Source organism: Hyalella azteca, unplaced genomic scaffold (assembly GCF_000764305.2).
Source record: "Hyalella azteca isolate HAZT.00-mixed unplaced genomic scaffold, Hazt_2.0.2 contig14929, whole genome shotgun sequence".
NCBI classification, from domain to species: Eukaryota; Metazoa; Arthropoda; class Malacostraca; order Amphipoda; family Hyalellidae; genus Hyalella; species Hyalella azteca.
The window spans coordinates 107,476-117,648 of NW_025944795.1; the positions used below are offsets into that span (position 1 = coordinate 107,476).

Consider the following 10,173-nt stretch of genomic DNA (forward strand, 5'->3'; position numbering starts at 1 on the left):
TTTTACCCTATACCTGATACAAGTTTTACCCTACACCTGGTACAATTTTTACCCTACACCTGGTACAAACTTTACTCTACACCTGATGCTATTTTTACCCTACACCTGATACAATTTTTACTCTATACCTGAAGTAATTTTTACCCTACACCTGATGCAATTGTTACCCTACACCTGATACAATTTTTACTCTACACCTGAAGCAATTTTTACCCTACACCTGATAGTAATTTTTACCCTACACCTGATGCAATTGTTACCCTACACCTGATACAATTTTTACTCTACACCTGAAGCAATTTTTACCCTACACCTGATGCAATTTTTACCCTACGCCTGATACAATTTTTACTCTACACCTGATACAATTTTGAAAGTAAAAACCAGCGGTAAAGAAATAAATGAATAACAGTTGAAATATCTGACGGAAAGAGTTTCTGTTGTAAAGAATGAAAATGTAAACGGAAATTATTTGCGAAGAAGACTTGGACATTTGGAGTGAGTGCGCGGACAAGTTTTCTGTGCGATGAAATCCATGACGCTGCCGTCTTCTGAAGGAATGGAACTCGTGAAAGAGCTGTACAACTCAACTGTAAAGCTGCCCGGGAATATCTGTTGGGACGAAGATTTAGGTTTAGTTAAAATTTTTTAGTTAACAGTAAGTTAGTCTAGTCAACACTTGCTGTTAATACCATGCGTTAAAATTTATGTTTTTTAAGACAACAGTAACTGAATTGAATTAAGACTGTTGTACAGTAACTGAATTGAACATCTTTAATAGTTTTTGTTTCAAATAAATCATTTAATTTTTAACTGCATTGGAAATTTCGTCGAAGCACACCGCAGGTACAGATTTAAGTTCAAGTAAAATAAGCGTTTTTAGGCTGTAAATACCAGGCGTTGTTTAAACTTATGTTTTTTATACAAAAAATATTGCATTAAATAAATTATGTTTTTATCTAATTAATGTGTTGATTTTAATATGGCAGCTTGATTGATTTTTTAAAAACAAAAAACAGGAAGGTTTCGAATTAATTCTTTGCGAAGAACTGCAGTTTCCATTGTACATATGCACAGGTTTCATAGAAAATGAGTTTGTTGCAGAATTTGTAGCAAAATGATTAATACACATTAATATTTTATTGTCTAAAATAGTATTGTCGCTTTAATGCATTTTATAATATCACGTGTTCACTGTCTGAATTATAATTCGCAACTTTATATTCAATTCACGATTTTACTGTACTTTATTTTCAATGTTCGTTTATTCATCTAATTCACCATCAGCTGAAATAATGGACATAAGAATGTCCTTTTCACTTTTTAAAGAATAATGTCCTTTTCATGAATTACAATGCCTCAATGAGTTAAATTGGCAGATAAAATTTTAGCAGTTGTTCCGTTTAAATTATGAGAAAAAGAGTGTCCTAAGTGTTGGAACTAACCGGTAATAGATTTGATATTGAGTGTTAATTTGTAAATTTTAATCAGTTGCTGGAAAAGTCGTTCAAAAAATGTCTGAAAAAATGAATTAGAAGCACATAAGATAAAACGTTGAAAAATCACCTGTAAATACTTATTTATGCAATCAATTCTTACCAAATTAACTAACTCAAAATAACATCCTAAGTAATTCCGCTGCTAACATCGCAACTTACGACAGTACCTACGAGACTAACGATTTAATTCACTATACTTACGACATCATCGGGGCCCACTAACGCCTTGTCACTATGAAACAATGCGTGGCTGCTGATATAGTACACAGGATGGTGAGCTGTCTTTGCGTAAACGTCGATAGTGCAGTTGAACTTTTCTTCATCATCATTATCAGTCAATAGTGTCGTGTTTGCCATGTTCCTCACTTTTGATTCTTTTCTTGTCAACCTTTTCCCGCTGAGTTGTGAATCTGAAAAATAATGCCGGAACGATTCATTCAAATGTTTAAGACAAATAATTGTGATTAGCCGCTGGCTTATATGTGAAGAAATATATTGATGTGATATTGTACAAATCGTCTTTCAATTATAATTAATTTAATTTAGTTAAATAATTATTAAAAGATTTTATGTACGTTTAAGTTCGACCCATTTCCAGTACGACATGTTCGAGAAATTCTAAATTATCGTATTTGAATAATCAAAATGAAACTATAGCTGCCATTCGGCAACCATATGCAAAATTCCGTCAGTGAAGCTTGAAATTATTGATAGCATTTATTACTTGCATCCTCCACGTGGCAAAAGCCCGGTTGTCTAAACCCGACTGACCGTTGACTGCTATAAAACGAGACAGGCAAAGAATATTAATACTGCTCTTCCACTCATAGTTTTTGCTCGACTAGTACTAGAGTTTTAATTTAAATTAAATTAGTACCATTGCTGATAACCAAGCGTTGTCCAATTTGCTCATCGGGCGCGGGATATTTGGCTGGGGCGTTTTGGGGCGTGATGACATTCCTAGTGCATTTATTACTTCTCATGAAGTTGCTTATGCCCATTGGGCCAACAGCATTATACAAAATTCCCTGTAAGATTAGACTATGTTATAATTGTTGGAATATATAGATGCATTAAAGTTTTTTTAGTAATAACACAGAGATTTATTTTATAATGTCTAGATAATATATTTCTATACTACAAGTGGAAACCATTCAAATCATGTTAACTGAATAAATTTAGGCCAAATTATCTCAATGGTAGTTGAAAATTCTCTTCAACTTAAGCATTGCTTAGTACACAGCGGGCCTTACACTAGTCAAAAATTTGTAGATAGAAATGAAAATTTTCAGAAATTTTCGACGTTTTTTCTGAATCACAGCACTTGAGTTGCCAATCTTTAATTGTTCATTAATCTGACAAGCATCGGTTGAAGTCTATCAAAATAGAACAAAATAACAAATCCTTCATTTTAAGCGCCTGTGTGGCAGCAAAAATCGCTGTGCACTGTGTTTCTGGCATCAAAACTACTGTTTTGCTGTGTAAAACTGTGCTTCGGGCAGCAAAACTATTATGCTACAGTTTAAAGCCGTGTTTGTGTCTCAAAACTATTTAGATACTATGTTAAGCTTTTTTTTTGTTCATCAACCGGATCAATATGAATATACATACATGTACAACCGGATTAACGAGTCTGGTTATCTGCACAAGCTACTTTAGGCAAACATTCCAACAAAAGCTATACAAAAATAAACCTTTACGGGACCCAATTTACGACAAGAAAACTGCCTGAACGAAACATTTCGTCGAGTGGATGGTCCAGTAGTGAAACCTACTTTTCAACAAGCTCTATACACTTATAAAACCGATTAAATTAAAAAGAACCTATTTGCCTCATATAAGGAAGTATTCTAAACCACGCATTGGAATCGATTGAAATATTTTTTTTCTTGAAATAACAATTAAAGTACACGGACTTAAATTTAAGCGCTACATTTAATACCTTTAATAAGAAAATGTTTTCTTTTGTAGCCCTTTCCGTATTAGATTGATTATATCACAAGTTTTTTTTAATTGTTAGTTAAAAATAGAACCTCTAATCAATATCCGGTAAAGTTCTAGTTATGACTTTTATACTAAAAAAATAGCTAAAAATTATTGTAAGGGCAGCTTCTGACAGCTACATAAAAATTTCTAAATCGATTCATCCCTTCATTGCACTGTGAATCTATAGAGCATTTATTACAAAAACGCAAAGCTTTACAATTCATTTAACATTGCGAATATCTCCATAATGACAGTCAATAAAATTATGTTTACTAAATAAAATCGCTAGTTTTTATAGGTCCAAATTATTGGTTAATAATATTTAATCATTCACAATGTGAGGAGTAAACAGACGTAGCATGACCATCGAACAAAAACTAAAGAAACTATTGCCTTTACTAAAGTACTCATTCCTATCGATTCCTTCTTTGTTGCGATTCAATCCCCTACTTATTACACGCACTAATTAAAGCTACGGAATTTGGTACATTAAAAAGATGGTTACGAAATAATTTATACTTACACTCAAGAAGGGCCAGTAACTGTCAGCAATGAAGCGCAGTAGTCGTCTCGGCATCGGATGGTGGCGCTCGAAATGGAACAACGAACAGCCAACAATTGTGCCTTCGTCATCCTGATGAAAAAAAATTATTATTGAATTAAAATTACTTGCTATTAATGCCTAATGATAATTAATTGCTAGGACCCCGATGGAAGAGTCCGCTGCACTATCCATTTTGACACTTACTAATGTCCAATTACAATTAATGTACAATTAACTTAAGGAAATACCTACGGGAATGTGAGGTACAATATCGATTACGGAACCACTGGAACGAATTTAAGGGCATTGAGAGAATGCCTCAATTATTAGTTAGAATGCTCACATGTCGTGTTTAATTGGTAAATTAAGTGAATTAACTGTGTTCACTTTTGTGGTTATGAACCCATCAAGGCCCAAATAATGGGTCAATAGTAATAAATTAGTCTTGCAAAGAATAAACAGATGTAGCGCAACTACTCTAAATGAAGTAAACGAAACTATCACTTTAAAAAAATATTTTTATATTTGTTAGGAATTATTTTCTTATTCATTACATTACCTCAGATCCGTAAAAATTTATTGAATTTTTTTTAAAGGGTCGCAGAGCTATGATGTCGTAGTCGACGTACATTCCTCCCGAGTTGTACACGACTGCGTATCGTAGCAGGTCGCTCAAGTGAGGTAGCAGGTATACTGTAAAAAAACTCTCATTGTCAAGCGATGGCACGCAATAATAGCGAATATATGTAAATAAATTGAGCAGCACTGTATAGTATAAAAAGCATTCGTTACTTCGTCAGTCAATCGCTGACTGTGTTTTACAGTAAGTCCACCAATTAGAGACAAGAAATGGGCCGCTACGTGTACAAAAGCCGCTACGTGTACAATAGCCGCTGCGTGTACTTGGACCGTTACGAGTACTTATACCACTATCGCAGTATGTCACTCTCGGGGAACATAACTTTCTACTTAAATTACAAGTAAACTACTAAGTGTAGCAACTGAGGACGTTTGTACGCAACAGAGAACATTTTAAAGTTGTCGTACGTGGCAGCAACCATCAGTGCAAGTCATTTTGCGTTCACTAGAACGTATCCTTTTTGGGAAGTTGGCGCGTGACAATATTGCTCCGGTTACTCATGTCAGGCGGTAGAGGGTTAAGCAAGTTTTGATTGTACCATTCACAAGACCAACCACTTACATGTATTCCAGAAAGAGTCAGACTCAAGTAACGCATGCGCAGGAGTGTCACGCATGACAACGCGCACGTTCATGTGCGCCACGCAGAGACGCTGGCAAATTTCCTGCAAATTCCGCAAACTTGCGGCGGTCGAAGCGTGCAATTTCTCGCGCGTCACCAGCAACCAGACGTGAGCGTCGCCGTTCACGGTGCACATGCTGAGCCATCAAAATAATTTTTTTTTCAAATCTCAGAGATTAATTTGTATTGGAAATATAAAATTAATGTATACACAACAAAATGAACAAAGCTCGCATAGGCAGATATTTGTGGTTAATCAGAGACAAATTAAGTTTCTTTGAACAATGCTCATGGAACACTCAGTGTGACATAAAAACTTTAATTCGAGAGTGAAAAGAGTTTCAACTTCTGATACCGATGGTGTTAGATCAGAGCTAAGATGAGGTTTCTACCTTGTGTTATATGTACATTCACTTAACGGCAATTGAACTATATAGGTGAAAATTATTCCTTCAATTTTGAAATTTTTAAGGGTGATTACATCATTAAGGTGAATAATACGATTTAAACAATTTTTCAGTGTTTCTGTATTAGGTTCTAAGGTTTGAATTGCCCTGAAAATAAAATATCTGACCAAACGATCGGAACAGAAATTATTTGTTTCTATTACTCACTAGTTTATTACTAGTTTAAATTAGTATAAAGCGAGTACACTTGCCTTTCAATGGAGCACAATGTTTTGCTCGTGATGTTGGACTTTAGGCTTAAGTCCATCATGTAAATGTTCTGCTCGGCAGGGTCGGGGGCCACGTCTCTGTCAATTCAAAGCATGACACTATTTATAAAAATGGAAAAAATAAATACAACTCATACCAAAAATAAATAAATACAACTCACGAAGAAAAACTATACGCGTATTTGGAAAATTCAGTTACTTCACCAAGTTTTTTACTTGTCTGTTTCATTGAAGCTGAAGTCGAGTGTGTGACATAAGTCTTTAGCTGGACTGTAAAAATTTCAAGTGCTCCTGAATTTCAGGGGAATAGTTTTAAGATTTCGCGATGAAAGTTTCACACATGTCTCTCTGTGTATTTTCAAGTTAACTTTATAGAAGACGATCATGAAATGCATCTTTTACCTGCAGACTTGGCACAGTCAAGAGTATTTTACTCACATCTATAAACGCGAAAGACTGAATTGAACTTGAATTCACAGAGAAACATATCTAGATGTTGTGAAGAAAATTTCCTCAATCCAACATGTTGTTGCCTTGAGGCATAGGAGATATGTTGAAGATATATTATAATGTAACAATAGATGATAAGTTTTACAGTTTTACTCACACGTACAAACGCGGAAGACTTTTTAGTGCCGGATCATTGACTCCAGGTAAGCAGCCAACGGTGGGGGGCGCGGAGAGCGGTCCGGGATCTTGCTTCTCACCGTAACCGTAGGCTTCCCTTCGCCGCTTGATTTCTTTATTTGGAACTTCTGCAATAAATTGTTCTCAGAGTCGTTAAATAATATGAATTTTGCAAACCATAGCAATAGTTTGTTATATTACTGCAATATATTGTAATCAGAGTCTTTAAATAATAGGAGTTTTTTACGAATCATAGTGATAGTTTATAAAATTACTGCAATAGACTATATTCTCATTCATTAAATAGCTTAATCTTTTACAAATCATAGTGATAGTTTATAAAATTACTGCAATAGACTGTATTCTCAGTCATTAAATAGCTTAATTTTTTACAAATCATAGTGATAGTTTATAAAATTACTGCAATAGACTGCATTCTCAGTCATTAAATAGCTTAATTTTTTTGCAAATCATAGGAATAGTTTATAATATTACTGCAATAGACTATTCTCGGTCAATAAATAACTTGAGTTTTTGCAAACCATAGTAATTGTTTGTAATATTACTGCAATAAATTGTAATCAGAGTCATTTATACACGCTTTGATTTTGATTCAATTTATACAGGTTAGGTATTTATGATATTTATACTGTTTGTTCAAAAATGTCTGTCATAAATTTTCTGTCCTAACAGACTTTTTTGTATAAGCACTGAAATTTTGAATGAAAATTCTCGCGTAAATTTATGGAACAACTAGCAGGATTTGTTCATGCACTATAGAATCCGAAGCATATCCTTCACTAGAAATATCATGCCATTTATATCATGACAAATGCAATGTAATATGTAAATGTCTTATTGTAAATCAAAATCACCTCGTAAAATTGCGAACATAACTGTCACTGCGATGCCGAGCATGATCACAATTAGCCACCCTGATAAATCTGTTGAGCACGATAAATGCAATCAATATGATGGGATAAAAACAATCAATATAATCAACCTAAGAATTAAATGACTAAAATTTGTTAGAAATGTTAGTAAAAATTGCAATAAAATGTCAGTAATGTTAGTGAAATTGTAATTATCATCATTATTATATTAATGTCCTTTTAATCATTATTTTTTTAGCTCGCTCGAGGATAACTATAGGAATACTTGTCTGACGTAATATGGAAGGTTGTTTCGGTATGTCGAAATATTGATATATTATTGCCACAGTTGTTTCGTTACTATTCATGTTCGTTGTCTTAGATTGGAATATCTATTGCAAAGAAGCAATCGGCTTGAAGTTTAGGCCGTATTTTTATGTTACATGGAAGAAAAAGTATCTAATAACACTAATGAAGCAATTTAGGTTCAAAGCTAACTGGTCTGTAGTTTGCAATGGATTTGGCGCCAGAAGTAGTCGTTTGTCTCTAGCCTTTGAATTTGAATATTAATGAGGCATGCTGATATTTACATCCAAGAGTCGAGGAAAATATTATATTTCAAGTCCAATGCAGCACTCTGCTTCTAGAAAAAGTACGCAAAATGGTGAATTCATTTTCAATTTCAATCAAAATTTACTATTTTCATAAAGAAGAGTTGCCATCCTTTCATGATGATTGTTAGCAGACACCCAGCAAGTAACTAAATTAAATAAAAAAGTTTAATTTAAAGGCGCTATGATTTAAGTTTTATTCGATCAATCTAAAGAAGGACACGATGTGAAGTTAGAAAGTCTTTAGTTCGTGTCGGCTCAAAGATATTATCACGACATTTTGATAAGTCCTTGAACAATGAAAATATTTGGAAATATTGAGTCTGGTTACTTTAGTTTGGTAATATTTAACGCAAAACTAAGCGATAATAAACTAACAATAACGCGATGAAGAGCCGTAATAAATGGATACGTATGTAAAGGGGAATGGGCCATGATAAAAATTACAATAAAATGTTAATAAGTAAGTCGGAAATTTAATATAGAACTTATTGATGATGAAATATAAATTCATACTTGAATGAAATAATCAGAGTATCACGTACTCTTCGTCCAAAGGCCCTCACATCGAGCTATTGATCTGTCCTAAATATTTACTACATCGAAAATATTGTAGTCAGATTTGTCATGAATGGCCACTACTACACATCTTCACGTTCTATTGTCATTTGGAGGGATTTGCTTCTGTGACTAAGCAATTTTTTTGCAAATGAACTCAATGGTTAAAACTATTACTTGCATAAATACGATTACTTGTATTTACACCATGATGAACAAACTTACTTGCATGAATACCATGATGATTAGTGTTACGCGCATAAACTCAATATTATATTATTCACCATATGGTGTACAACTACAAAAAACACAATGGTGTCTTATTTAACTTTCATTAATTCAATGGTGACTGATACTCCTCGCATTAACACAAAGATGAATATTATGGTACCGAAGTACGTTTTATTGCAGAATTATTACCTAATTTATTGCTAGAGCCCATCATTCGTCCTCTGTCACGCTTGGTCATCGAGTTGCTACTGACGCGAAACCTCGTACGGGAGGCTGTCCCTGCCACGATGTAAATAAGAAAGCCAAACAATTATTTTCCCTCAGCTTTGTAGTCAGAAAATGCGACTTCAGCAAGTAGTTTTGGACATCACTCTTATATTGTTGCGCAATCCCTGTTAGGTTCATACGAAAATGTTGATAGTAACGTATTTGCAACTGAACTATAACATATTCGTATTTGTAGCATTTAAACCAATATTACACGTTTTCATATGCTTATGGGATAATTGTCCAGCTATTAGTTGACAAATGGACATCATTATAGGCACATGACAAGCTCAAATAAGGCAAAACTTCACGAAAACATCAAACAAAAAATTAGAATAAAATAAATAATGATATATGTATAGATATTCGCCAAACGGTATGAATATCAGACTACTTTTTTAGCTAGTCAACAAGATAAAGCAGATTTTTTTCATATCGGTTAGCAAACATACGCTGGGTAACCGTGAAAGTTTATCTGTATTATCGTTGAAAACAGTACAGAAATCGTAAAGGCATTGGATTAATAGATTTGGTTATGTGTATACATGCTTCATGAATAATTTCATTGAAACGTACTTCGGAAAATTCAAATTACAAAGACAGTATTGACGATTTTATTAGATCTTAGAAACTTATATGCGTCTTCGAATAATAATTTGAATTCGAAACTTCAACGCCATTTCTGATACATGACAAGATGGACATACGCCCTGAGCAAGCAACGCAGCACATCGCTAGTCTGTAATTAAGTGATGTTACTAACATAGAATAAAGCTTGTTTGATTACTAAAATTTTGAATGGAGAATTACGAGTAAATTCGTGGAACAAATAGCAGGATTTGTGGAACAAATAGCAGGATTTGTGGAACAAATAGCATCAGTCTTCTTTTCACAACTGTTGGTTTAGCGAAAAAAATGTCACAATATGTTGAGAGTTTTTTCAATGACCAGTTCGGAAACTATTTCAAAAGCTCCATTCGTTTTTTATTTTCAAAACTGGTTAGTCCTGAATTTAATTTTTTACCACAAAATTATTCTAGC

General features: G+C 33.8%; 2 protein-coding genes across 2 annotated transcripts; both read right to left on the reverse strand.

The window, feature by feature from the left end:
* Positions 1 to 234: 234 nt before the first annotated feature.
* LOC108681094 lies at positions 235 to 4,115 on the reverse strand. Its single transcript, XM_018170080.1, has 4 exons — positions 4,009 to 4,115; positions 2,377 to 2,527; positions 1,701 to 1,909; positions 235 to 612 (listed from the first exon to the last, which is right to left on the reverse strand). Exons 1-4 carry the CDS (start codon positions 4,060 to 4,062, stop codon positions 469 to 471), a joined length of 558 nt encoding a protein of 185 aa, XP_018025569.1. The 5' UTR covers positions 4,063 to 4,115; the 3' UTR covers positions 235 to 468.
* A 464-nt stretch (positions 4,116 to 4,579) lies between these two features.
* On the reverse strand, positions 4,580 to 9,103 carry LOC108681092 (lactosylceramide 4-alpha-galactosyltransferase). Its single transcript, XM_018170078.2, has 6 exons — positions 9,055 to 9,103; positions 7,469 to 7,537; positions 6,574 to 6,721; positions 5,949 to 6,044; positions 5,231 to 5,427; positions 4,580 to 4,722 (listed from the first exon to the last, which is right to left on the reverse strand). The coding sequence occupies exons 1-6, from the start codon at positions 9,101 to 9,103 to the stop codon at positions 4,580 to 4,582; spliced, it is 702 nt and encodes a 233-aa protein (XP_018025567.1).
* Positions 9,104 to 10,173: the final 1,070 nt, after the last annotated feature.

What these genes read in the sequence shown, in the direction of transcription:
- LOC108681094 (XM_018170080.1), bottom strand. Translation starts at nt 4,062, where the DNA reads ATGCCGAGACGACTACTGCGCTTCATTGCTGACAGTTACTGGCCCTTC. An exon ending in GTTACTGGCCCTTCTTGAGT is followed by an intron (nt 2,528 to 4,008) that starts GTAAGTATAAAT and finishes CTAATCTTACAG; the next exon opens with GGAATTTTGTATAATGCTGT. An exon ending in ACGCTTGGTTATCAGCAATG is followed by an intron (nt 1,910 to 2,376) that starts GTACTAATTTAA and finishes ATTATTTTTCAG; the next exon opens with ATTCACAACTCAGCGGGAAA.
- LOC108681092 (XM_018170078.2), bottom strand. Translation starts at nt 9,103, where the DNA reads ATGACCAAGCGTGACAGAGGACGAATGATGGGCTCTAGCAATAAATTA. An exon ending in GGGCTCTAGCAATAAATTAG is followed by an intron (nt 7,538 to 9,054) that starts GTAATAATTCTG and finishes CGTGCTCAACAG; the next exon opens with ATTTATCAGGGTGGCTAATT. An exon ending in TGACTCTTTCTGGAATACAT is followed by an intron (nt 4,723 to 5,230) that starts GTAAGTGGTTGG and finishes GTTTTTTTACAG; the next exon opens with TATACCTGCTACCTCACTTG.